This window comes from Salmo trutta, chromosome 13 (genome assembly GCF_901001165.1).
Source record: "Salmo trutta chromosome 13, fSalTru1.1, whole genome shotgun sequence".
NCBI lineage: Eukaryota > Metazoa > Chordata > Actinopteri > Salmoniformes > Salmonidae > Salmo > Salmo trutta.
Genome location: NC_042969.1, coordinates 78,229,735 through 78,254,525, shown reverse-complemented (window position 1 = coordinate 78,254,525; position 24,791 = coordinate 78,229,735). Strand labels below are relative to the sequence as shown.

Here is a 24,791-nt window from a genome sequence, read left to right as displayed (position 1 = left end):
ATCCAGGCCCCCTTGTTCTACTGAATGACTCCCTTCTACTTTGTGACCAGCTGCTTTCTGTTCTCACTGTGTTAGTAGGATGTCCAATGGACAGAGACACACAGAGGCTCCCCACAGGCCTACCACTGATACAGCATATCTTAAACATGACCAGAGAGCTGCCTCTAAAGGAATGTCCTCGCTCCTATGGATGCCGTGAATGGAATTGATTATCATTGAGCTCCCATGTGTAAAGTGTAAGATCCTCTATGGATTTTCAGATGGCCTTTATTAGAAATCAATAAGCTAATTGTGAGAGAATGGGTGAAAGTAATAACTTTTCAAGCTCAGGAATTGGGTGTTATAATTGCATTGCGGTGGAGCTAAATTACGTCTAAGGTGCAAAAACTCACCGTAACCCATACAAGTAGAGAGAGTGAAACATCTGGAACAATCAACATACCTTTCAGCAATAGAGGCTCGACAACAGGACCACGTACTGAACAATGTACAGGACTGTGCAAGTTAACTGGTGCGTTGACCTTCGTAAACCTGCAGGGTATTTTACTAGAGTAAGTAACAGAGTTGGGTGGTCTTACCGTGGACGGTGAGGGTGGCCGACGCCTCCGCCCTGCCCACCATGTTCTCTGCCACGCAGGTGTAAGAACCCACGTCTGCAGAGCTCAGACGACGGATCTTCAGGGTGTGGTCCTCACGGATCTCATATCTGGAATATTCACAGGGAATCGGTCAAACACGTACGCACGCGCACACACACCACATACCTTACTGTATATGCTGATCATCAGACAGACAAAAGGGAGCGAGGCATCAAATAGAAAGAGAGAAAGGGATTGTGTTGTAATAAAGGGGGCCAGAAGATGAGTCATACAGTACAGTACCTTCCCTTGGGCAGGTCTCCGTCATCTTTTCTCCAGCGGACGGTGGGAACTGGGTCACCCCGGGCCTCACACCTGAACTCCACGCTCTGGTCCACCAGCACCACCTGGCTACCGGGACGCTTCACAAAGCTGGGTCGCTCTGCAGAGAGAGATGACTATTCAGTACTAAGTCTACAGCATGTCAGTACACTGTATCTGCATTTATACAGGATAGAATAGTATAGCATAGTATATCATAGCATAGTATATCATAGCACAGTATATCATAGCATAGTATAGCATAGCATAGCGTAGTATAGTATATAATAGCATAGTATATCATAACATAATATAGCATAGTATAGTATATCATAGCATAGTATTGTATAATATATCATATCATAGCATAGTATATCACAGCATAGTATAGCATAGCATAGTTCAGCATATTATAGTATATCATAGCATAGTATAGCATAGCATAGTATAGTATAGCATAGCATAGCATAATATAGCATAGTATAGTATAGCATAGCATAGTATATCATAGCATAGCATAGTATAGCATGGTCTATCATAGCATAGTCTATCACAGCATAGTATTGCACAGCATAGTATATCACAGCACAGTATATCATAGTATAGTATATCATATCATAGTATAATATATCATAGCGTAGCATAGTATAGCGTAGCATAGTATAGCGTAGCATATTATATCATATATTATAGCATAGTATAGTATATCATATCATTGTATAGTATATCAAATCATTGTATAGTATATCATTTTATACTATATCATAGTATAGTATATCATAGCATAGTATATCATAGTATATTACATCATATCATCATCATACATCATATCATAGTACATCATAGCATAGTATATCATAGCATATTATATCATAGTATGTCATGTCACAGTATATCATAGCATATTAGAGTATAGTATATTGTGGTATAGTATATCATATCATATCATAGTATAGTATATCATAGTAAATATATAATATCTTAGTATATTATATCATAGTATAGTATATCATAGCATAGTATAGTATAGTGTATCATAGCATAGCATAGTGTATCATAGCATAGCGTATCACAGCATAGTATATCACCGCATAGTATATCACAGCATAGTGTATCATATCATAGTATATCATAGCATAGTATAGTATATCATATCATAGTATAGCATATCATATTATAGTATAGTGTATCATATTGTAGTATATCATAGTATATTATATCATAGTATATCATATCATGGTATATCATAGCATATTATATCATAGCAAAGTATATCATAGTATAGTCTATCAAAGCATAGTATATCATATCATATTATAGTATATCATAGTATATCATATCATAATATATCATAGCATAGTATAGCATAGCACAGTATATCATAGCATAGTATACCTTATCATATTATAGTATATCATAGCATATCATAGTATAGTATATCACAGCATAGTATATCATAGTATAGTATATTATAGTATAGTATATCACAGCATAGTATATCATAGTATAGTATAGTATATTATAGTATAGTATATCATAGTATAGTATATCGTATCATAGTATATCATAGTATAGTATATTACATCATAGTATAGTATATCATAGTATATTATATCATAGTATATCATAGTATTGCATAGTATATCATGGTATTGTATATCATAGCATAGTATATAATTGTATATCATGGCATAGTATATCATATCATAGTATATCATAGTGTAGTAAATCATAGCATATTACATCATAGCATATTATATCATAGCATAGTATATCATAACACGGTATATCATAGCATGGCACATCATAGCACAGTATATCATTGTATAGTATATCATAGTATAGTATATCATAGCACAGTATATCAGAGTATAGTATATCATAGCATAGTATAGTATATCATAGTATAGTATATAATTGTATAGTTTAGCTTAGTATAGTATATCATAGTATAGTATAGCATAGCATAGTATATCATAGTATAATATATCATAGCATAGTATACCATAGTATCGTATAGTGTATCATAGTATAGTATATCACAGTATAGTATATCATAGTATAGTATAGTATAGTATATCATAGTATAGTATAGCATAGCATAGTATACCATAGTATCGTATAGTGTATCATAGTATAGTATATCATAGTATATTATAGTATGTGACTGTACTGTATCTTTAGCACTGTATGGGGATTGAACCATCCTGCCGATCAGTCATATTGTAGCAGAGTCTCAGTGCTAACATTAGCAGTGTGTTTTAGTAATCACAGCTACCCTCATTGCCCTTTGTCATGATCATCTGAGAGGTCCTGTAAAATCCTGCTGTTGCAGTCCATTCCCCTAACCTTCCAGCAGGGATTTAAATAAAAATGAATGTTGGAAAAAGCTTCTGAAATGAAAACAGATAGCCATCTAACCACCCCTGCCCCCTCAGGTCCAGTTCAGCTACCTCTCCCTCTCCCTCCCCAGCCTCTATTCCCTCAGCAGAGACACACATCAACACACAGAGCTTCTCCATAGGGAACTTTTAGCAGATTTCCTAATACCTTTAATCACCTTCTCCTCCAACATTTGTTTTTTAATATGTCCCAAGGCTCAACAATTGCAGCTCAATAGTTTGACCTCCCTTTTCTCGACTCTCTACCCTTCCTTCTCTCTCCTCTCTCCCCTTCCTTCTCTCTCCTCTCTCTCCCCTTTCTCCTATTTGTTCTCTCCCCTCCCTCCTTCCTCCTCTCTGCTCTCTCCCTCCCCTCATTCCTCACATCCCCCCTCTCTCCTTCCCCTCCCTCCTCACATTCACCCCTCCTCACATTTCCCCCTCCTCATATCCCCTCCCTCCCCTCCCTCTCTGCATCCCCATATCCCCTCCCTCCCCTCCCTCTCTGCCTCCCCTCCCTCCTCACATCCCCTTCAGTTTTGGCTTGAAAAAGTGCTCGGTAAATGTCTGGGGCTGTCATGAGTTTGTCTGTTGTGTTGTTTACTGAAATAGGCAAAGCCATAGGTATGGTCTGAACCCTTTGAAGTCATTTACATATATAATAATGTATCTTATGTGGGAAAGAAGAATATGTGTATGTTAGCGTTGGCCCTGTTGGAAGGGATGATGAGAGGCCTTGTGGGACAGGAAGTAGAGGAAGTGGAGAGGACAGTCAGAAGTTCAGCCGACTGAGGTCAATACAGAGTACTATACTGAGACTATAAACTGAGGCAACGGATATCTGTGGGGTCAAAGGTCAGTCATGGTGGAATGTGGCACAGCTGGCCAGAGGAGAGGTGGGGGGGTCAGTGGAGGAGAAAAGGGGAGTCATTAGAGAGGTGTGGGGCTCCTGGGGGAGAAAAGGGGGTCAGGGGGCTCCTGGGGCAATTCATGGTTAACTGTTAGAGCGAAGGCCATGTCACACTCCTCTTGAAGGGGTCGATGACACCGTTTATTCTCCTTGGAGACACACACAAAACAAAACATCTGGACCCTCTTCACTGTACACAAACACACACACATACAGAGAGAGAGAGAGAGAGAGAGACAGAGACAGAGAGAGACCGTGTGTGAGGAAGGTTACTTACCGAGCACAGTGAGCTCAGCAATCTCACTCTCCCTCTCTCCCACCATATTGGTCCCGACACACACATACTTCCCAGCGTCGCTTTTTCTGGCATTGGTTATCATCAGCTTTCCTCCCCGGATCTGAGGAACGAGAGAATAGGTCAGACCTTGAGAGGACAAAACTGCACGCCTAACATTGCAAAACATTCCCTCAGTATAAAAGCTCTGTATTTCCTCACCCATGAAGTTATGAGTCTTTGCAAAACCATGACCAAAGGAATTCAGAGTTTAAAAAAACTCCATCTGTCATGTTTTGATGGGAGTATAAACTCACAAATGAATCTTAGTGAGCCATGTATGTCCTGAGGTCCCAGTGATAGAAACCCAAAGTACTGTACTACTGTACTAACTGTGGTACCTATCCAACCATTCTATGCTATTCTCATTCAACCTGTGGCTTGTATGGCTTTATCAGACAGTCTGTTCCTGCTCAGGGCTTGCCTGGCCAAACATCCCTTCCCCAAACCTAGAAAGCCACAGTTCCCTGAGGGAACACCTGAGGCAGGGAAGAGTGGAAGCATTACTCCAGCCACAAATGACTTCCAGCACAGCAATCTCCCCTACCGTTCTGAGAAGAGGAAAACTGAGCTTTTACTTGAGTATTTTCTCATGCATACATACAGAGACACATACTAACACATGCATACATATGTGTGTGTGTGTGTGTGTGTGTGTGTGTGTGTGTGTGTGTACGTTGGGGATGTGTGTAGGTAGGGGGGAGTTGAAGGGGGTAGCCCCAACAGCATTGCAAAAGAGCCCCAAACCTTCTGCCTTTCACTGGCTGTCTTCAGTCAAACACACTCCTACACATGTATCCACTTCATGACACACTATGCAACATATCACTAAATCTAATTAACTGTGTTCAACACTGCATGTGTACCTGCGCTCTGCACTCTAGGTGATCTAAAAACAGGTATCACTGGCATTTAAGGAATGGAGCCTCACTTTTATTATCCCAGCAGCCTAATTAAGAGTGACACCTTGTACAGGAGCAAAACAATCCACATGACGTCTGCTAGGTAGGGCAACGACAGGTTCTAAGAACAGGGGAGTATAGAAATAGAATGTCAGAAGGTTCTCAGTGGAACAACCCATCTGTGGTGTGCAGCCTAACAGCTTATCTGGGAGGAGCAGAGACACGGAGAGGCAGTATAATTGCCACAACTAATAAATCACCCTACAAACAAAAACCCCTCCACTCTCGCTCCTCCACTTAAATAAATAGCTGTGCATCAACACTCCCCATCCAACCTGACAGAGTTTGAGAGGATGTGCAGAGACGAATGGGAGAAACTCAGGCTGTAACCTAACAAAATGTGGAAGAAGTCAAGACGTGTGAATACTTTCTGAAGGCACTGTAGACGGCCTACACGTAGAGAAACAGAGGAGCACTGTTTCACTCGCTCGGATGCTTCCTCCTGTGAGATACATTCTGCCTCTTGAAGGAAAATTATGAAAGACAGAGACAAAACATAAATGATTTGGTATTATTTATTTATTTTCGTACATTTTGGGGGGGAAGCCTGGCTTTCCTTGGCATCCATGAACACCCTCCACTGATTCCTCAGGTGTTCTGAGGCATTCTGGGGCACCTCTTACCCTCGCTGCTTGTTTAATATTCATAATAAAAACAGCTTTTATTAAATAGAAGACAAGGGAAGGGAGAGGAAGGGAAGAGAAGGGTCACACTGGCAGTGTTTGTTTGAAGTATCATTATGTTACTGTTTGTTTGAAGTAGCATTATGTTACTGTTTGTTTGAAGTAGCATTATGTTACTGTTTGTTTGAAGTAGCATTATGTTACTGTTTGTTTGTTAACAGCTAAAGCACTGGGACACTCACAAAGGCACAAGGTCAGGTCATGTCAGACCACGTAGGGCAGGAAGAGGGAGGTGGACTGGAGGTCCCATAGAGGTCCCATAGAGGTCCCATAGGGCATTGACATGAGGATCCACTTTAGGGCCAGAGCACCCCATCAGCTTTCCCACCTCTGCGTGGAGGTGGCACTGTCCCATTCCACTCAGGCATATTTAGAGGGCCTGGGCAGCAGGGGGCCTCTGGAGTGGGCCAGTGTGAATGGAGAGGCCTTCCTTTCTCTCTGCACCTTCCTTTGTCTCTGTGTATATCAGCTCCACAGGGGGCTGCTGAAGGCAGAAACAATCTGACCATTATCCTGCATCACAGGGAGATGGCTCTATCCCAACACCGTGTTTTGTAATGCTGATAGTGTGAAACCCAGATTCAGCACGCGTTCTGGCGGCATTCATGCTGCATTTCATTTTCCAGGCTGCTAATCACCCTCAACTACTAAACAAAAGAGGGGGAAGACAATGCAGGGCATGTCTGCAGTCTGTCCCCGTGCTGACTGATTCCCTCCATACAGCAACATCAAATTAGTTTAGCCAAAAAACTGTTAGAGCTGGATGCCTTTTTGTTCTGTTCCATTATAAGGCCTTCATCCCCTTGACAGACCTGTTTTGCACAGGTGTGACAAATGCCTCCATCTGCTCTCAGCGGAGTAGCGGCTTGACAAAGAAAAATACCCTTGCTGTGTGTCTGTTTATTGACTCTGGCGACTGTCACAACAACAGCCCAGTGCAGAGAGCTCAGTGTGAATAGACTATACAGCATTTCACCGCCTTGTTCACACAGCTTTCTAACATGGAGACAGGGATGGCAGGGCTAACATAGATAGGAGGAGTCAGGGATGGCAGGGCTAACATAGATAGGAGGAGCCAGGGATGGCAGGGCTAACATAGATAGGAGGAGTCAGGGGGCAGGGCTAACATAGATAGGAGGAGTCAGGGATGTCAGGGCTAACATAGACAGGAGGAGCCAGGGGGCAGGGCTAACATAGATAGGAGGAGTCAGGGGGCAGGGCTAACATAGATAGGAGGAGCCAGGGATGGCAGGGCTAACATAGATAGGAGGAGCCAGGGATGGCAGGGCTAACATAGATAGGAGGAGTCAGGGGGCAGGGCTAACATGGATAGGAGGAGCCAGGGATGGCAGGGCTAACATAGATAGGAGGAGCCAGGGATGGCAGGGCTAACATAAATAGGAGGAGTCAGGGGGCAGGGCTAACATAGATAGGAGGAGTCAGGGATGGCAGGGATAACATAGATACAGTAAGAGCACCTCCTCCCAGCTGCCCACTGTACTGAGGCTAGGAAACACTGTCACCACCGATAAATCTACGATAATCTAGAATTTCAATAAGCATTTTTCTACGGCCAGCCATGCTTTCCACCTGGCTACCCCTACCCTGGTCAATAGCTCTGCACCCCCCGCAGCAACTTGCCCGAGTCCCCCCCCCCCCGCCCCCCCGCTTCTCCCTAACCCAAAAAATACACATAGCTGATGTTTACATTTACATTTAAGTCATTTAGCAGACGCTCTTATCCAGAGCGACTTACAAATTGGTGCATTCACCTATAATAGTCTGAAAGAGCTGCAAAATGTGGACCCTACAAATCAGCTGGGCTAGACAATCTGGACCCTCTCTTTCTAAAAGTATTTGCTGCAATTGTTGCAATCCCTATTACTAGCCTGTTCAACCTCTCTTTCTATCGCTTGAGATCCCTAAAGATTGGAAAGCTGCCGCGGTCATCCCCCTCTTCAAAGGGGGAGACACTAGACCCAAACTGTTACAGACCTATATCCATCCTGCCCTGCCTTTCTAAAGTCTTTGAAAGCCAAGTTAACAAACAGATCACTGACCATTTCGAATCCCACCGTACCTTCTCTGCTACGCAATCTGGTTTCCGAGCTGGTCACAGGTGCACCTCAATCACGCTCAAGGTCCTAAACGATATTATAATCGCCATCAATAAAAGACAATACTGTGCAGCCGTCTTCATCGACCTGGCCAAGGCTTTCGACTCTGTCAATCACCGTTTTCTTATCAGCAGACTCAACAACCTTTGTTTCTCTAATGACTGCCTCGCCTGGTTCACTAAGTACTTCTCAGATAGAGCTCAGTGTGTTAAATCAGAGGGTGCCACAGGGTTTAATTCTCGGGCCGACTCTTTTCTCTGTATACATCAATGATATCGCTCTTGCTGCTGGTGATTCTCTGATCCACCTCTACGCAGACGACTCCATTCTGTATACATCTGGCTCTTCTTTGGACACTGTGTTAACAAACCTCCAAATGAGCGCTTCAACGCCATTCAACACTCCTTCCGTGGCCTCCAACTGCTCTGAATTGCTAGTAAAACAAAATGCATGCTCTTCAACCGATCACTGCCCGCACCCACCCACCTGACTAGCTTCACTACTCTGGACGATTCTGACTTAGAATATGTGGACAACTATAAATACCTAGGTGTCTGGTTAGACTGTAAACTCTCCTTCCAGACTCACATTATGCATCTCCAATCCAAAGTTAAATCTAGAATCGGCTTCCTATTTCGCAACAAAGCATCCTTCACTCATGCTGCCAAACATACCCTCGTAAAACTGACAATCCTACCAATCCTTGACTTCGGCGATGTCGTTTACAAAATAGCCTCCAACACTCTACTCAGAAAATTGGATGCAGTCTATCACAGTGCCATCCGTTTTGTCACCAAGCCCCATATACTACCCATCACTGCGACCTGTATGCTCTCGTTGGCTGGCCCTCGCTACATATCCGTCGTCAAACCCACTGGCTCCAGGTCATCTATAAGTCTTTGCTAGGTAAAGCCCCGCCTTATCTCAGCTCACTAGTCACCATAGCGACACCCACCTATAGCACGTGCTCTAGCAGGTATATTTCACTGGTCACCCCCAAAGCCAACACCTACTTTGTCCGCTTATCCTTCCAGGCCATGTGTAGGGCAGTTAGACACACGATTATAATCACTGGGCAGTTAGACACACCTACAATCTCTGGACAGTTAGACACACCTACGATCACTGGACAGTTAGACACACGATTATAATCACTGGGCAGTTAGACACACCTACAATCACTGGACAGTTAGACACACCTACAATCACTGGGCAGTTAGACACAGCTACGATCACTGGACAGTTAGACACACCTACGATCACTGGGCAGTTAGACACAGCTACGATCACTGGGCAGTTAGACACAGCTACGATCACTGGGCAGTTAGACACAGCTACGATCACTGGGCAGTTAGACACAGCTACGATCACTGGACAGTTAGACACACCTATAATCCCTGGGCAGTTAGACACACCTACGATCACTGGGCAGTTAGACACACCTACGATCACTGGACAGTTAGACACACCTACGATCACTGGGCAGTTAGACACACCTACGATCACTGGGCAGTTAGACACACCTACAATCACTGGGCAGTTAGACACAGCTACGATCACTGGACAGTTAGACACACCTACGATCACTGGGCAGTTAGACACACCTACGATCACTGGGCAGTTAGACACAGCTACAATCACTGGGCAGTTAGACACAGCTACGATCACTGGGCAGTTAGACACAGCTACGATCACTGGGCAGTTAGACACACCTACGATCACTGGACAGTTAGACACACCTACGATCACTGGGCAGTTAGACACAGCTACGATCACTGGGCAGTTAGACACAGCTACGATCACTGGACAGTTAGACACACCTATAATCCCTGGGCAGTTAGACACACCTACGATCACTGGGCAGTTAGACACACCTACGATCACTGGACAGTTAGACACACCTGCTCTGCTCTGTCCTCAAACCACCTCTCCAGAGCCATTGATTGATGAGGTTATTGTTTCCATGCTGATGAACAGTTTGTGTGTGTGTCAGCCTGACTGAGCCTGAGCGTGAGGGTGTAGCTGGGACTGGGTCAGGGGAGGGGCATTATGGGCCAGGTGTCTGAGTGAAGCAACCCTGATGACAGGAGAGAGCAGGCTTTGTTCTCACATAGGGAGAAATGACAGGTCCCAACAAAGTTACACACACACACAACACGCACACACACACATGCACACACACAAACATGCAATGTTGTGCATGTGCAACCACACCCAATAAACTAGTTCCGAGGTTGATGCAGAGGCTGTGTGCTTATCAGTAACTGCTGGCTGAATTCAGAGACAGATATGATTTGATTCAATTTCCACTAGATTATGCACTTTCAATTATGCTGTGCACAGTGTGCCCAGAGAGGAGCACAGTGTGCCCAGAGAGGAGCACAGTGTGCCCAGAGAGGAGCACAGTGTGCCCAGAGAGGAGCACAGTGTGCCCAGAGAGGAGCACAGTGTGCCCAGAGAGGAGCACAGTGTGCCCAGAGAGGAGCACAGTGTGCCCAGAGAGGAGCACAGTGTCATGATAAAGTACATAGGAGGAAAATGTTTCTAATTACCGCTTGTTGTCTTTATGTAAACAGAGTTGCAGTTTGCTGTTAATTGTCCTAATCAGACCATACTGTAACGTTGGCTAACTGATCCCTTCAAGGCCTGGCTAATCATCCTTACTGATCCCTTCAAGGCCTGGCTAATCATCCTTACTGATCCCTTCTGGGCCTGGCTAATCATTCTTACTGATCCCTTCTGGGCCTGACTAATCATCCTTACTGATCCTTTCTGGGCCTGGCTAATCATCCTTACTGATCCCTTCTGGGCCTGGCTAATCATCCTTACCAATCCCTTCAGGGCCTGGCTAATCATCCCTACTGATCCCTTCAGGGCCTGGCTAATCATCCTTACTGATCCCTTCTGGGCCTGGCTAATCATCCTTACCGATCCCTTCAGGGCCTGGCTAATCATCCCTACTGATCCCTTCTGGGCCTGGCTAATCATCCTTACCAATCCCTTCTGGGCCTGGCTAATCATCAGCATCCTGACCAAATGTCCAATGTGATGTTATTAGCAAATGGTAGAGCTGAATGGTTGAATGGTACAGCTGGTAGAGACTGAAGAGTTTGTTAGACGTGATTCAACATCTGATCTTAACCCACGCAGACCCATGTTTTTACTATCCTCTTCTCTGTCCATCCCTAGAAGCTGACTGAAGCTCCATCCACCCTACACACTCAGCCAGTCAGAGTTATCAAACACACCATCACTTCTCCACCATGTAACTATCTGCAAGGAATGTGCAGATAGGTATATGGTGGAGACAGTGGGCCCATCAAGGTCAGCTCTCCACTGCTCTACTCAGCAGCAGCAGGGGGGTGATTGATACTGCTGATCCCTTCACTACACTCTGAATTAAAACAGATGAATTGGTGGCTGCTCTTGAACGCTATATAAATCAGATAGAGAGGGAACGTTTCCACTCCCTCAGCGCTGCGGAGACAAACTTTCCTCTTTTTCAGAAACTTTTTAATTTCATCATAGTAGTGAGTGTTTGTTCTACTGGCTGATCTTACTCAGCAGGATCCTAATCAATGCTGTGCTGCTTGACTAATGAACCAAGACTAATTATGAGACTCGCTCATTAAATGTTATAACAACTTCAGTTTGCTGATTTGGAGTTAGAAATCACTATTGGTGAAACAACAGGGGACAAATCAATCAATGTGAGGTTTACACTGACATTAATATGGTATAAAATACCAGCTCACACACAAACACACACAACCAGTTACACTCACAGTGATTCGTTCATCTCTGTCATCGATGTTGGCACTGTCCTTCTTCCAGGATATGCTAGGTTCAGGATGGCCGCGAGGGGGCATACACTCTAGGACTGCAGGCTCGCCCGCTGCCACCATCACATCGGCAGGATTCTGTCTGAAGTCATCACGTAGTACTGCAGAAATAGGAGCGGCAGAGATTAGCTTTGACACAAAGGGCATAATAACACCAAAATCAGTCACTCCAGTTAGACAGGACTGTAGATTTGACATACCTCACTCAGATGCATTGTACCATCTACAGACCACAACACTGCTCTACAGCAACAACATAATGCCAACAGGAAACCGCTACTGTGTTATCATAACCTATAACTGGGTACTGTCACCGATCCGTCACCACGTGGACATGGCCGCAGTGACCACTTCTATCAGAGGAGACTATACAGGACCAGGGATCGTCATACCACAAACGGCTGGCCCACTGGCCACAGATTGGAGTGTCTTCCCCTACCCACAAGGCCTTGTTGACAATGAGATAAACATGTGTGCATCCACACATGAGAACGGCTTTGACCTATCATCTCTCCTCTTTACCACCTCACCTCTTTACCACCTCACCTCTGTGTCAGGCTAGTGAGTGTGTGAGTGACACACGGTGACGTGGGGTACAAGAACCGCCTCCAGTCACACATATCATCCCCTCTTCATCATCGCCCCTTCACCACGTCACTTTCACTTCCTGTTTATCCACACAACCCTGCCACTGACTGATGGAGCCTATGTTTGCATTACAACCCATCTACAGGTATGGCCACTTTAAACACTGCTGTTATACAGGGTTCACAACTGGATTGGGAAGCGCTGTAATATATACCACTCCCCTCGCTGACATCAAACCCACTCCTATAGTCACTCAGAGATGCATTTTCCCAGTTAAAAGGCCCATTAGTGTGGGGGTGTAGGAGCTTGTGCTTCCCCGTCTAATGTCTAATGGATGAGAACAACAGCGGCTGAGCTAATGTGACAGAGGGAAATGCTGTTTTAATGGGAACAAATGATCCGTGAGCTGTCTCATTCATCTTGACAACAGCATGATAGTATCACAGCATCATATAAACACTACGGACATTAGAGACAGTGTCTTTTATCTAGACTATAGGAATAGAACACAAACGACATCCTATACTCTACAAAGTGCACTACTTTTGACTAGACTTGTCATCAAATGTAGTGCACTAAGCACTCTATGAAATGTATACCCCAGTAACTCAGTCCAGTAACAATATGGAAAAGTATGTATATCACAGCAGCATTGTAAAAGCTGAGAGAAAGGATGGTTGTGGGCTGCTATCAGAAGGTCAGAGCCTAGCTAAAGCCTAGCTCTGCCTCCCCAGTGGTAGTGTAGAAGATAAACTGGAGAGATTTACGAGAGGACAGAAGGTAATGAAAAACCAACAACACGCCATCTATAGACGGCGTGCCAGTAATCACTTTCCCAGCTCGGGTGTATCTGTCTGTACACACACACACAAAACATGTTCTCATAAACTACAGGCTGAAATTCTACTCAGCCTAAAGTATGCAAGGTCAGCACAATGTGTACCTGTGTGTGATGGTCCTGGCTATGAGTTTATGAGTGTTTGTGTATGGAAAAGGAAAGGGATACCAACTGAATGTATTCAACTGAAATATGTCTTCCGCATTTAACCCAACCCCTCTGAATCCCCTATGAGGTGCGAGGGGCTGCCTTAATTGACATCCATGTCTTTGGTGCCTGGGGAACAGTGGGTTAACTGCCTTGCTCATGGACAGAATGGCAGATGTTTAACTTGTCAGCTCAGGGATTTGATCCAGCAACCTTCTGGTTACTGGCCCAACGCTCTAAGTGGACCCTGCATGTGTGTGTATGTGTCTATACTCATGTGAAGGTGTGTGTGTGTGTGTGTGTGTGTGTGTGTGTGTGTGTGTGTGTGTGTGTGTGTGTGTGTGTGTGTGTGTGTGTGTGTGTGTGTGTGTGTGTGTGTGTGTGTGTGAGAGTGTGTGTGTGTGTAAGAGAGAGAGAGTGTGTGTGTGTGTTTATGCACACATGTGTATGTGGAATACGACCAGAATCTTCTCCTCTCCACCATCTCATTGTCTCATGCCCCTGAACCTGCTCCTAGTCACCATGGTGCACCTCCTCCTCCACCCACTTCCCCTGAACCTGCTCCTAGTCACCATGGTGCACCTCCTCCTCCACCTCCCTCCCTCTACCCACTTCCCCTGAACCTGCTCCTAGTCACCATGGTGCACCTCCTCCACCTCCCTCCACCCACTTCCCCTGAACCTGCTCCTAGTCACCATGGTGCACCTCCTCCACCTCCCTCCCTCCACCCACTTCCCCTGAACCTGCTCCTAGTCACCATGGTGCACCTCCTCCTCCACCTCCCTCCCTCCACCCACTTCCCCTGAACCTGCTCCTAGTCACCATGGTGCACCTCCTCCACCTCCCTCCCTCCACCCACTTCCCCTGAACCTGCTCCTAGTCACCATGGTGCACCTCCTCCACCTCCCTCCCTCCACCCACTTCCACTGAACCTGCTCCTAGTCACCATGGTGCACCTCCTCCACCTCCCTCCCTCCACCCACTTCCCCTGAACCTGCTCCTAGTCACCATGGTGCACCTCCTCCTCCACCTCCCTCCCTCCACCCACTTCCCCTGAACCTGCTCCTAGTCACCATGGTGCACCTCCTCCACCTCCCTCCCTCCACCCACTTCCCCTGAACCTGCTCCTAGTCACCATGGTGCACCTCCTCCACCTCCCTCCCACCACCCACCTCCCCTGAACCTGCTCCTAGTCACCATGGTGCACCTCCTCCACCTCCCTCCCTCCCTCCACCCACTTCCCCTGAACCTGCTCCTAGTCACCATGGTGCACCTCCTCCACCTCCCTCCCACCACCCACCTCCCCTGAACCTGCTCCTAGTCACCATGGTGCACCTCCTCCACCTCCCTCCCTCCCTCCACCCACTTCCCCTGAACCTGCTTCTAGTCACCATGGTGCACCTCCTCCACCTCCCTCCCTCTACCCACCTCCTCTGAACCTGCTCCTAGTCACCATGGTGCACCTCCTCCACCTCCCTCCCTCCACCCACTTCCCCTGAACCTGCTTCTAGTCACCATGGTGCACCTCCTCCACCTCCCTCCCTCCACCCACTTCCCCTGAACCTGCTCCTAGTCACCATGGTGCACCTCCTCCACCTCCCTCCCTCTACCCACCTCCCCTGAACCTGCTCCTAGTCACCATGGTGCACCTCCTCCACCTCCCTCCCTCCAAACACTTCCCCTGAACCTGCTTCTTGTCACTTCCTCCACCTTCCTCTGCCCTACTCCCTGTGAACCTGCTTCTAGTCACCTCCTCCACATTCGAACCGCCCCACACAGATCAAAGATAGGCTCACGCCAGGAAACATCAACTTCCTGACAGCCAACAAATTCCTGCCTAAACCCTTTAAGCACTTAATTGGCCATCGCTGAGATATCCAGCTCTCCCTCTGCCTGCGTCTTGTAACTTCCCAGCATGAGGAAGGTGGTTTCTGTATGGCAGTGGGGAGGGGAACCCAATCCCCCTGTAGGAATTGGCTTTCAGATGGAGATATATGGGAGGTAATGGTTTCTCCAGGCTTCTCTAGCTAATCAGGGGACCCTACACCTTCTCATGTACAGCAGCAGAACACTATATGACCCATCACAACACAAGTCTCCACATGTGGTATACCTGACTCTAAAGCAATGGGATTTGTATTTTTCTTATCTCTTGCTGGTACTCAGAGGCTATTGTTGATTAGAATATAAAGCCAAAAGGAATGTAAAAGGAATGTAAAAATAATTGTTTGCACACAACACATATTTATTTCTAGCTTGGCAAAATACTCTTAGTCCTCCACATAGCCTAACAACACTCCAGCTGAGTTGTGAATGTGCTCATGAGTGCGGGTCAAAAGAGACAGGGTCGTCCCGCTGAGAAAGAGGAGGATATAAACAGAAACATTAGCTTCATTAGAACACTGGCTCCATCTGTACAGGCAAGGCCAGCGCCTCAAGGTCCTCCCACTGAAAGATAGCTATTCACACTCCAAACATTAGCAAGGCTACATAAAGAGAGACACTCTCCTCAGCTAGAGAACACTAGATGAGAGGAGACTAGAGAACACCAGAGGAGATGAGACTAGAGGAGAGGAGACTAGAGAACACTAGAGGAGATGAGACTAGAGGAGAGGAGACTAGAGAACACTAGATGAGAGGAGACTAGAGGAGAGGAGACTAGAGAACACTAGATGAGAGGAGACTAGAGAACACTAGAGGAGATGAGACTAGAGGAGAGGAGACTAGAGAACACTAGATGAGAGGAGACTAGAGAACACCAGAGGAGATGAGACTAGAGGAGAGGAGACTAGAGAACACTAGAGGAGATGAGACTAGAGGAGAGGAGACTAGAGAACACTAGAGGAGATGAGACTAGAGGAGAGGAGACTAGAGAACACTAGAGGACAGGAGACTAGAGAACATTAGAGGAGAGCAGACTAGAGAACATTAGAGGAGAGTAGACTAGAGAACATTAGAGGAGAGGAGACTAGAGAACATTAGAGGAGAGCAGACTAGAGAACATTAGAGGAGAGCAGACTAGAGAACATTAGAGGAGAGCAGACTAGAGAACACTAGAGGAGAGGAGACTAGGAAACAGTAGAGGAGAGGAGACTAGAGAACACTGGAGGAAAGGAGACTAGGAAACAGTAGAGGAGAGGAGACTAGAGAGACTTTTAACTAGATTCTCCCTAGGGATGGAGAGAGATGAAGGGAGAGGGAGAGAAGGGGGGAGAGATGAAGGGAGGGAGAGAAGGGGAGAGAGAGGAAGGCCAAAGGAGAGCTGTCATCCTCTAGTGTTTAAAACAACACAACCCAGTGACCTCCAATCCTCCTCTACATCCCTCACTCCCCCGCCTGGCTCGCTGTCCTCTCTCCTACCCCCGACACCTTCCCTCAACAAACACAGCTGATTACTGCACAGCGCAGCGGACAACTCTGGCCACCTGTATGGGAAGCAACATAATTGTACAAGAGAGAGGTGGAGAGGGGGAAAGAAATAAAGAAAGAGAGAGAAAAATGGATGAGGGACTGGAGCGAGCCTCTAACTCTTTTGCCAGAACCCCAGTCAGATCCGGAGCCTTGCCAAGAGAAGCTGCCTCTGGTTCCCTGGTCTCTCTGTGAGATCCTCTGTCCCTGTTCTGATTGGAATGGGGGGAGGGATGACTCTGCTGTGTGCTGTCCTGTATGTTTTTGGAATAATGAGCCTCCACTGCCATTCTGTGTCTGCCTCTCTCTCCCTCCCTCCCCCCTCCCTCCCTCATTTGAGCCTACAGCTGTCTCCTACGAGATATTGTTTCGAGGGCCATTATCAGGGAGGCCAAGCACAGTTTGATTGTGTGTGTGTGTGTGTGTGTGTGTGTGTGCCCTGCATGTCTTAGTATGTGGGTATGGGCTAGAGTCACACAGGTCCCAGCATGAAGCCTCCTCTTTGTCCTTCCTGGCTTTACTCACTGTGCTGCTGATGTGATGATGGAGGGAACAGCATGCCTGTCAGTCAGACAGTGTATTTCTAAGGGCATTGGAAGGTATTCTCTATGGCTATAAAACATCTATAAAGGACTATCTTTTTACAAAACAATATTGTCCACAATAAAATCTAAGTATTTGAGAAATCGTGTGTGCTAATCAATCTACTATCTTTCCCTGTTCAGAAAGGTGTAACAATGTGTTTCAATGAGTTGTTGATTAAGAGAAAACTCGAATCTATCATTTTGACAAACAGCTGGCTGAGGAGAGAGAAGCCATTGGTAGGATGCTGCAAGGCTTCTGTCTGGTCTGCAGTGAGAAACATTCTTCACGGCTCTGCCTGGGTCTGGCTCTGCTGTAACTGTCCAGACCTGACCAATCACTCCCCAGGTTTACAGTAGCACGCTGGGGCTGAGCACAGGCTGACTCAATTAACTATGATAATCTCCTATAGTCGAGACTCCCTTAGACAAGGTCTTCAACTAGCCCTCCCTGCTCCCCAAACTCATGGGTGCCCCGCCCGCCCACACACACACACACACACACACACACTTTTTCTTTCCTGGGGAAATTGAAACCAGATGCTGAAATGTCAAATTAAAATGAGATTCCCGTACTGTGCCCGCGACATTAATGAAAATGAAGACTTAATGCCGCACACAAGCCTGAACGGGAAGATCAAATGAGTATTGTTGAGAGGAAATTAAAGGGATTACAGTACATTTCCCCAAATAACCTACACAAGTATTGAAAAAAAAGTCCCATTGGGGAACTTTGGAGCATTTCCTCAAAACAATAGTCAGAGGGAACTTGACAAACCAGAGAAGAAGAAACAATGGTCAGAGTGAACATGACTAACCACAGAAGAAGAAACAATGGTCAGAGTGAACATGACTAACCACAGAAGAAGAAACAATGGTCAGAGTGAACATCACTAACCACAGAAGAAGAAACAATAGTCAGAGTGAACATGACTAACCACAGAAGAAGAAACAATGGTCAGAGTGAACATCACTAACCACAGAAGAAGAAACAATAGTCAGAGTGAACATGACTAACCACAGAAGAAGAAACAATAGTCAGAGTGAACATGACTAACCACAGAAGAAGAAACAATGGTCAGAGTGAACATGACTAACCACAGAAGAAGAAAAAGATCAAAAGGAAAAGAGAGAGAGGAGGAAGCGAAGGAGGACAGAAGTGTTTTGTTGTATGTCCTGGAAGGGAAGTGAATGTGTTGTACTGTGCTGGTCCCTCCTCCTCTCCTCTTGTCTTTACGAGGTTAGTCTTGCTCCTGACAAAGTTAACAAATTGTCTTGATTTGGGAATGGCGGGACGCCACAAGGCAGGGCTGTACGTCGCTGGCCAAACATGGAGGCCCATAAGTAACAGAGGGATTAGAGGTGGCGCAACAGAGAGAGGAGAGAGACTCTACAGCAAACAATGAGAAAATGTGAAATGACTAATCACTTCCAGATGTGCATGCTGCTACATTAGGCTAGGAGTACTTTCAAAATGGAGTCTAACTAACTAAGTCTCATGAGCTCATTCTGAAAGTGACTTCCACCCAGCACCAGCCAACCACTACTGCTATGATCAAAGTTTGGGCGGGGCAAGTGGCTGGGGCGGCTGTCAATCATCCTCCATCTGACTGTTTGATGAAGAGAAACAGCTAGGCAGATCGTCTAACATGATCACAGACACTGTTCAGGGAATACTGAACATGGCCGTTCACCGATAGGCATACTAATTCTATGTTATTAGTGTCTGTCAAACAACTGCCCTGTGCCCACTGTCCTGTCCTGTATCATGTGGTAGAATGTACGTTAGGATACGGGCTGAAGATGGGTAGGCCTACCGACCACCCAGTGGAAAGCTACCTATCACATCCATCTCTCTCACCAGAGTGATGATTTAACCAGCAGGACTGCTCTTCACTCTCTATTTCCACCTCTCACGCACTTCATCTCCCCTCTCTCCTCCTCTTCCCCATTCATCATCACAGAACTAGCTATTTTTCCATATTATATGACTTTTTCTGATCAGGGCCTAGGACAGAGATGATAACTATACCAAATGCATGTGATCCTTCTATCAATCTGATAAACAGTGTGTTTGGTTTTCTGTAATAGAAGCAGGAAGGTTGTGGACTGGGAAGGCATTGCGACTCTGCTAGTGTTGTTTAAGCTGTAACCCCAGGGCTGGCCAGTTCTCTGCTAGTGAGTGTTGTTTAAGCTGTAAACCCAGGGCTGGCCAGTTCTCTGCTAGTGAGTGTTTAAGCTGTAACCCCAGGCCTGGCAAGTTCTCTGCTAGTGAGTGTTTAAGCTGTAACCCCAGGGCTGGTCAGTTCTCTGCTAGTGAGTGTTGAAGCTGTAACCCCAGGGCTGGCCAGTTCTCTGCTAGTGAGTGTTTAAGCTGTAACCCCAGGGCTGGCCAGTTCTCTGCTAGTGAGTGTTTAAGCTGTAACCCCAGGGCTGGCCAGTTCTCTGCTAGTGAGTGTTGTTTAAGCTGTAAACCCAGGGCTGGCCAGTTATCTGCTAGTGAGTGTTGTTTAAGCTGTAAACCCAGGGCTGGCCAGTTCTCTGCTAGTGAGTGTTGTTTAAGCTGTAAACCCAGGGCTGGCCAGTTCTCTGCTAGTGAGTGTTTAAGCTGTAAACCCAGGGCTGGCAAGTTCTCTGCTAGTGAGTGTTGTTTAAGCTGTAAACCCAGGGCTGGCCAGTTCTCTGCTAGTGAGTGTTTAAGCTATAAACCCAGGGCTGGCAAGTTCTCTGCTAGTGAGTGTTGTTTAAGCTGTAAACCCAGGGCTGACCAGTTCTCTGCTAGTGAGTGTTGTTTAAGCTGTAAACCCAGGCCTGGCCAGTTCTCTGCTAGTGAGTGTTTAAGCTGTAAACCCAGGGCTGGCAAGTTCTCTGCTAGTGAGTGTTGTTTAAGCTGTAACCCCAGGGCTGGCCAGTTCTCTGCTAGTGAGTGTTGTTTAAGCTGTAAACCCAGGGCTGGCCAGTTCTCTGCTAGTGAGTGTTGTTTAAGCTGTAACCCCAGGGCTGGCCAGTTCTCTGCTAGTGAGTGTTTAAGCTGTAAACCCAGGGCTGGCCAGTTCTCTGCTAGTGAGTGTTGTTTAAGCTGTAAACCCAGGGCTGGCCAGTTCTCTGCTAGTGAGTGTTGAAGCTGTAAACCCAGGCCTGGCCAGTTCTCTGCTAGTGAGTGTTGTTTAAGCTGTAAACCCAGGGCTGGCCAGTTCTCTGCTAGTGAGTGTTGTTTAAGCTGTAAACCCAGGGCTGGCCAGTTCTCTGCTAGTGAGTGTTGAAGCTGTAACCCCAGGCCTGGCCAGTTCTCTGCTAGTGAGTGTTGTTTAAGCTGTAAACCCAGGGCTGGCCAGTTCTCTGCTAGTGAGTGTTGTTTAAGCTGTAAACCCAGGGCTGGCCAGTTCTCTGCTAGTGAGTGTTGTTTAAGCTGTAAACCCAGGGCTGGCCAGTTCTCTGCTAGTGAGTGTTGTTTAAGCTGTAAACCCAGGCCTGGCCAGTTCTCTGCTAGTGAGTGTTTAAGCTGTAAACCCAGGGCTGGCCAGTTCTCTGCTAGTGAGTGTTGTTTAAGCTGTAAACACAGGGCTGGCCAGATCTCTGCTAGTGAGTGTTGTTTAAGCTGTAACCCCAGGGCTGGCCAGTTCTCTGCTAGTGAGTGTTGTTTAAGCTGTAAACCCAGGGCTGGCCAGTTCTCTGCTAGTGAGTGTTGTTTAAGCTGTAAACCCAGGGCTGGCCAGTTATCTGCTAGTGAGTGTTGTTTAAGCTGTAAACCCAGGGCTGGCCAGTTATCTGCTAGTGAGTGTTGTTTAAGCTGTAAACCCAGGGCTGGCCAGTTATCTGCTAGTGAGTGTTGTTTAAGCTGTAAACCCAGGGCTGGCCAGTTCTCTGCTAGTGAGTGTTGTTTAAGCTGTAAACCCAGGGCTGGCCAGTTCTCTGCTAGTGAGTGTTGTTTAAGCTGTAAACCCAGGGCTGGCCAGTTCTCTGCTAGTGAGTGTTGTTTAAGCTGTAAACCCAGGGCTGGCCAGTTCTCTGCTAGTGAGTGTTTAAGCTGTAAACCCAGGGCTGGCCAGTTCTCTGCTAGTGAGTGTTGTTTAAGCTGTAACCCCAGGGCTGGCCAGTTCTCTGCTAGTGAGTGTTGTTTAAGCTGTAAACCCAGGGCTGGCCAGTTCTCTGCTAGTGAGTGTTGTTTAAGCTGTAAACCCAGGGCTGGCCAGTTCTCTGCTAGTGAGTGTTTAAGCTGTAAACCCAGGGCTGGCCAGTTCTCTGCTAGTGAGTGTTGTTTAAGCTGTAACCCCAGGGCTGGCCAGTTCTCTGCTAGTGAGTGTTGTTTAAGCTGTAAACCCAGGGCTGGCCAGTTCTCTGCTAGTGAGTGTTGTTTAAGCTGTAAACCCAGGCCTGGCCAGTTCTCTGCTAGGCTTTGCTGTGTAGTGAGAGCTCCCATATTGAAACTCTCCAGCTCTCCTCCAGCGCTGCCCCATGGTTCCCACACCTCCTGCTCTTCCCCGCTGTATTTCTCCATATATCCCTCTCTCGCCCCCTCAGCAGCTGATCCCCTCCTCTTTGCCCCCAGCTCCCACTCTCCCAACAGTTTACATCAAAGAGAGGTTCCCATCCATGGCGTGGTAAAGCCCTGATCCCCCAAACCCAAGGCTGGTGGGGCGGTGTGGATGAAGCCAATTTGCCAAAGGTACAGTGTACGTGTGTGTGTGTTAAAGCCTTCACACAGCCCCAAGGCTGTCTTCTCATCCCTCTGTCTCCCTCCATCCCTCTCCCCTTTCCTCCCTCCTGACACCACCACCAGAGAGATGATATTGGACATGGCAGCTTCCTCTTTCTCTATTTCTCTCGTTCCTGTGCCGTGAGCTCATGCCCTCTCTCCCTCCTCATGGACACTATATACCTCAGGGAGCATGCACAGTAGAGCAGTGAGGGCTAGGGGTCCTGGGGCTATGGCCATTACAGGGCTAGGGGTCCTGGGGTTATAGACATTACAGGGCTAGGGGTCCTGGGTTATGGATATTACAGGGCTAGGGGTCCTGGGGTTATAGACATTACAGGGCTATGGGTCCTGGACATTACAGGGCTAAGGGTCCTGGGCTTATGGACATTACAGGGCTAGGGGTCCTGGACATTACAGGGCTAGGGGTCCTGGGTTATGGATATTACAGGGCTAGGGGTCCTGGGTTATGGATATTACAGGGCTAGGGGTCCTGGGCTTATGGACATTACAGGGCTAGGGGTCCTGGACATTACAGGGCTAGGGGTCCTGGGGTTATGGACATTACAGGGCTAGGGGTCCTGGGGTCATGGACATTACAGGGCTAGGGGTCCTGGACATTACAGGGCTAGGGGTCATGGACATTACAGGGCTTGGGCTCATGGACATTACATGGCTAGGGCTCATGGACATTACATGGCTAGGGCTCATGGACATTACATGGCTAGGGGTCCTGGACATTACAGGGCTAGGGGTCATGGACATTACAGGGCTATGGGTCTTGGGGCTATGGACATTACAGGGCTAGGGGTCCTGGGGTCCTGGACATTACAGGGCTAGGGGTCATGGGGTTATGGACCTTACAGGGCTAGGGGTCCTGGGGCTATGGACATTACAGGGCTAGGGGTCCTGGGGCTATGGACATTACAGGGCTAGGGGTCCTGGGGTTATGACATTACAGGGCTAGGGGTCCTGGGTTATGGACATTACAGGGCTAGGGGTTATGGACATTACAGGGCTAGGGGTCATGGACATTACAGGGCTAGGGGTCATGGACATTACAGGGCTAGGGGTCCTGGACATTACAGGGCTAGGGGTCATGGACATTACAGGGCTAGGGGTCCTGGGGCTATGGACATTACAGGGCTAGGGGTCCTGGGCTATGGACATTACAGGGCTAGGGGTCCTGGACATTACAGGGCTAGGGGTCCTGGGGCTATGGACATTACAGGGCTAGGGGTCCTGGACATTACAGGGCTAGGGGTCCTGGGGCTATGAACATTACAGGGCTAAGGGTCCTGGGCTTATGGACATTACAGGGCTAGGGGTCCTGGACATTACAGGGCTAGGGGTCCTGGGGTTATGGACATTACAGGGCTAGGGGTCCTGGGGTCATGGACATTACAGGGCTAGGGGTCCTGGACATTACAGGGCTAGGGGTCCTGGACATTACAGGGCTAGGGGTCATGGACATTACAGGGCTTGGGGTCCTGGGGCTATGGACATTACAGGGCTTGGGGTCCTGGACATTACAGGGCTAGGGGTCCTGGGGCTATGGACATTACATGGCTAGGGGTCCTGGACATTACAGGGCTTGGGGTCCTGGACATTACAGGGCTAGGGGTCCTGGACATTACAGGGCTAGGGGTCATGGACATTACAGGGCTATGGGTCTTGGGGCTATGGACATTACAGGGCTAGGGGTCCTGGGGTCCTGGACATTACAGGGCTAGGGGTCATGGGGTTATGGACCTTACAGGGCTAGGGGTCCTGGGGCTATGGACATTACAGGGCTAGGGGTCCTGGGGCTATGGACATTACAGGGCTAGGGGTCCTGGGGCTATGGACATTACAGGGCTAGGGGTCATGGACATTACAGGGCTAGGGGTCTGGACATTACAGGGCTAGGGGTCCTGGACATTACAGGGCTAGGGGTCCTGGACATTACAGGGCTAGGGGTCCTGGGGCTATGAACATTACAGGGCTAGGGGTCCTGGGTTATGGACATTACAGGGCTAGGGGTCCTGGGTTATGGACATTACAGGGCTAGGGGTCCTGGACATTACAGGGCTAGGGGTCCTGGGGTCCTGGACATTACAGGGCTAGGAGTCCTGGACATTACAGGGCTAGGGGTCCTGGGGTCCTGGACATTACAGGGCTTGGGGTCCTGGGGCTATGGACATGGTAGTATGCTGAAGATATGTACTGTAGAATAAACACAAGCAGACAGGGAGAGAGAAAGGAGAACTGCAGCAGAGTGGGAGGGGAGTGTAGTCATGATGTATGGACACTACATATGGCTGAGAGAGTGGGTTGCTTAAGCGGTTTTACATTTAACAATGTCAACTTTCAACATCAGTTCCCAAGTGCTCAAGCAAAATTGTCCCTTAGTGAAACTAGTCCAC

General features: G+C 47.4%; 1 protein-coding gene across 1 annotated transcript in view; it reads right to left on the bottom strand.

Moving 5' to 3' along the window:
• The window catches only part of LOC115206848 (roundabout homolog 1-like), a 454,555-nt gene that overhangs the window by 77,857 nt on the left and 351,907 nt on the right, over nucleotides 1-24,791 (bottom strand). Inside the window, 4 exon segments of the mRNA XM_029774026.1 lie at nucleotides 579-706; nucleotides 882-1,020; nucleotides 4,468-4,588; nucleotides 12,072-12,229. Of these exon segments, the coding sequence (XP_029629886.1) occupies nucleotides 579-706; nucleotides 882-1,020; nucleotides 4,468-4,588; nucleotides 12,072-12,229 (546 nt within the window).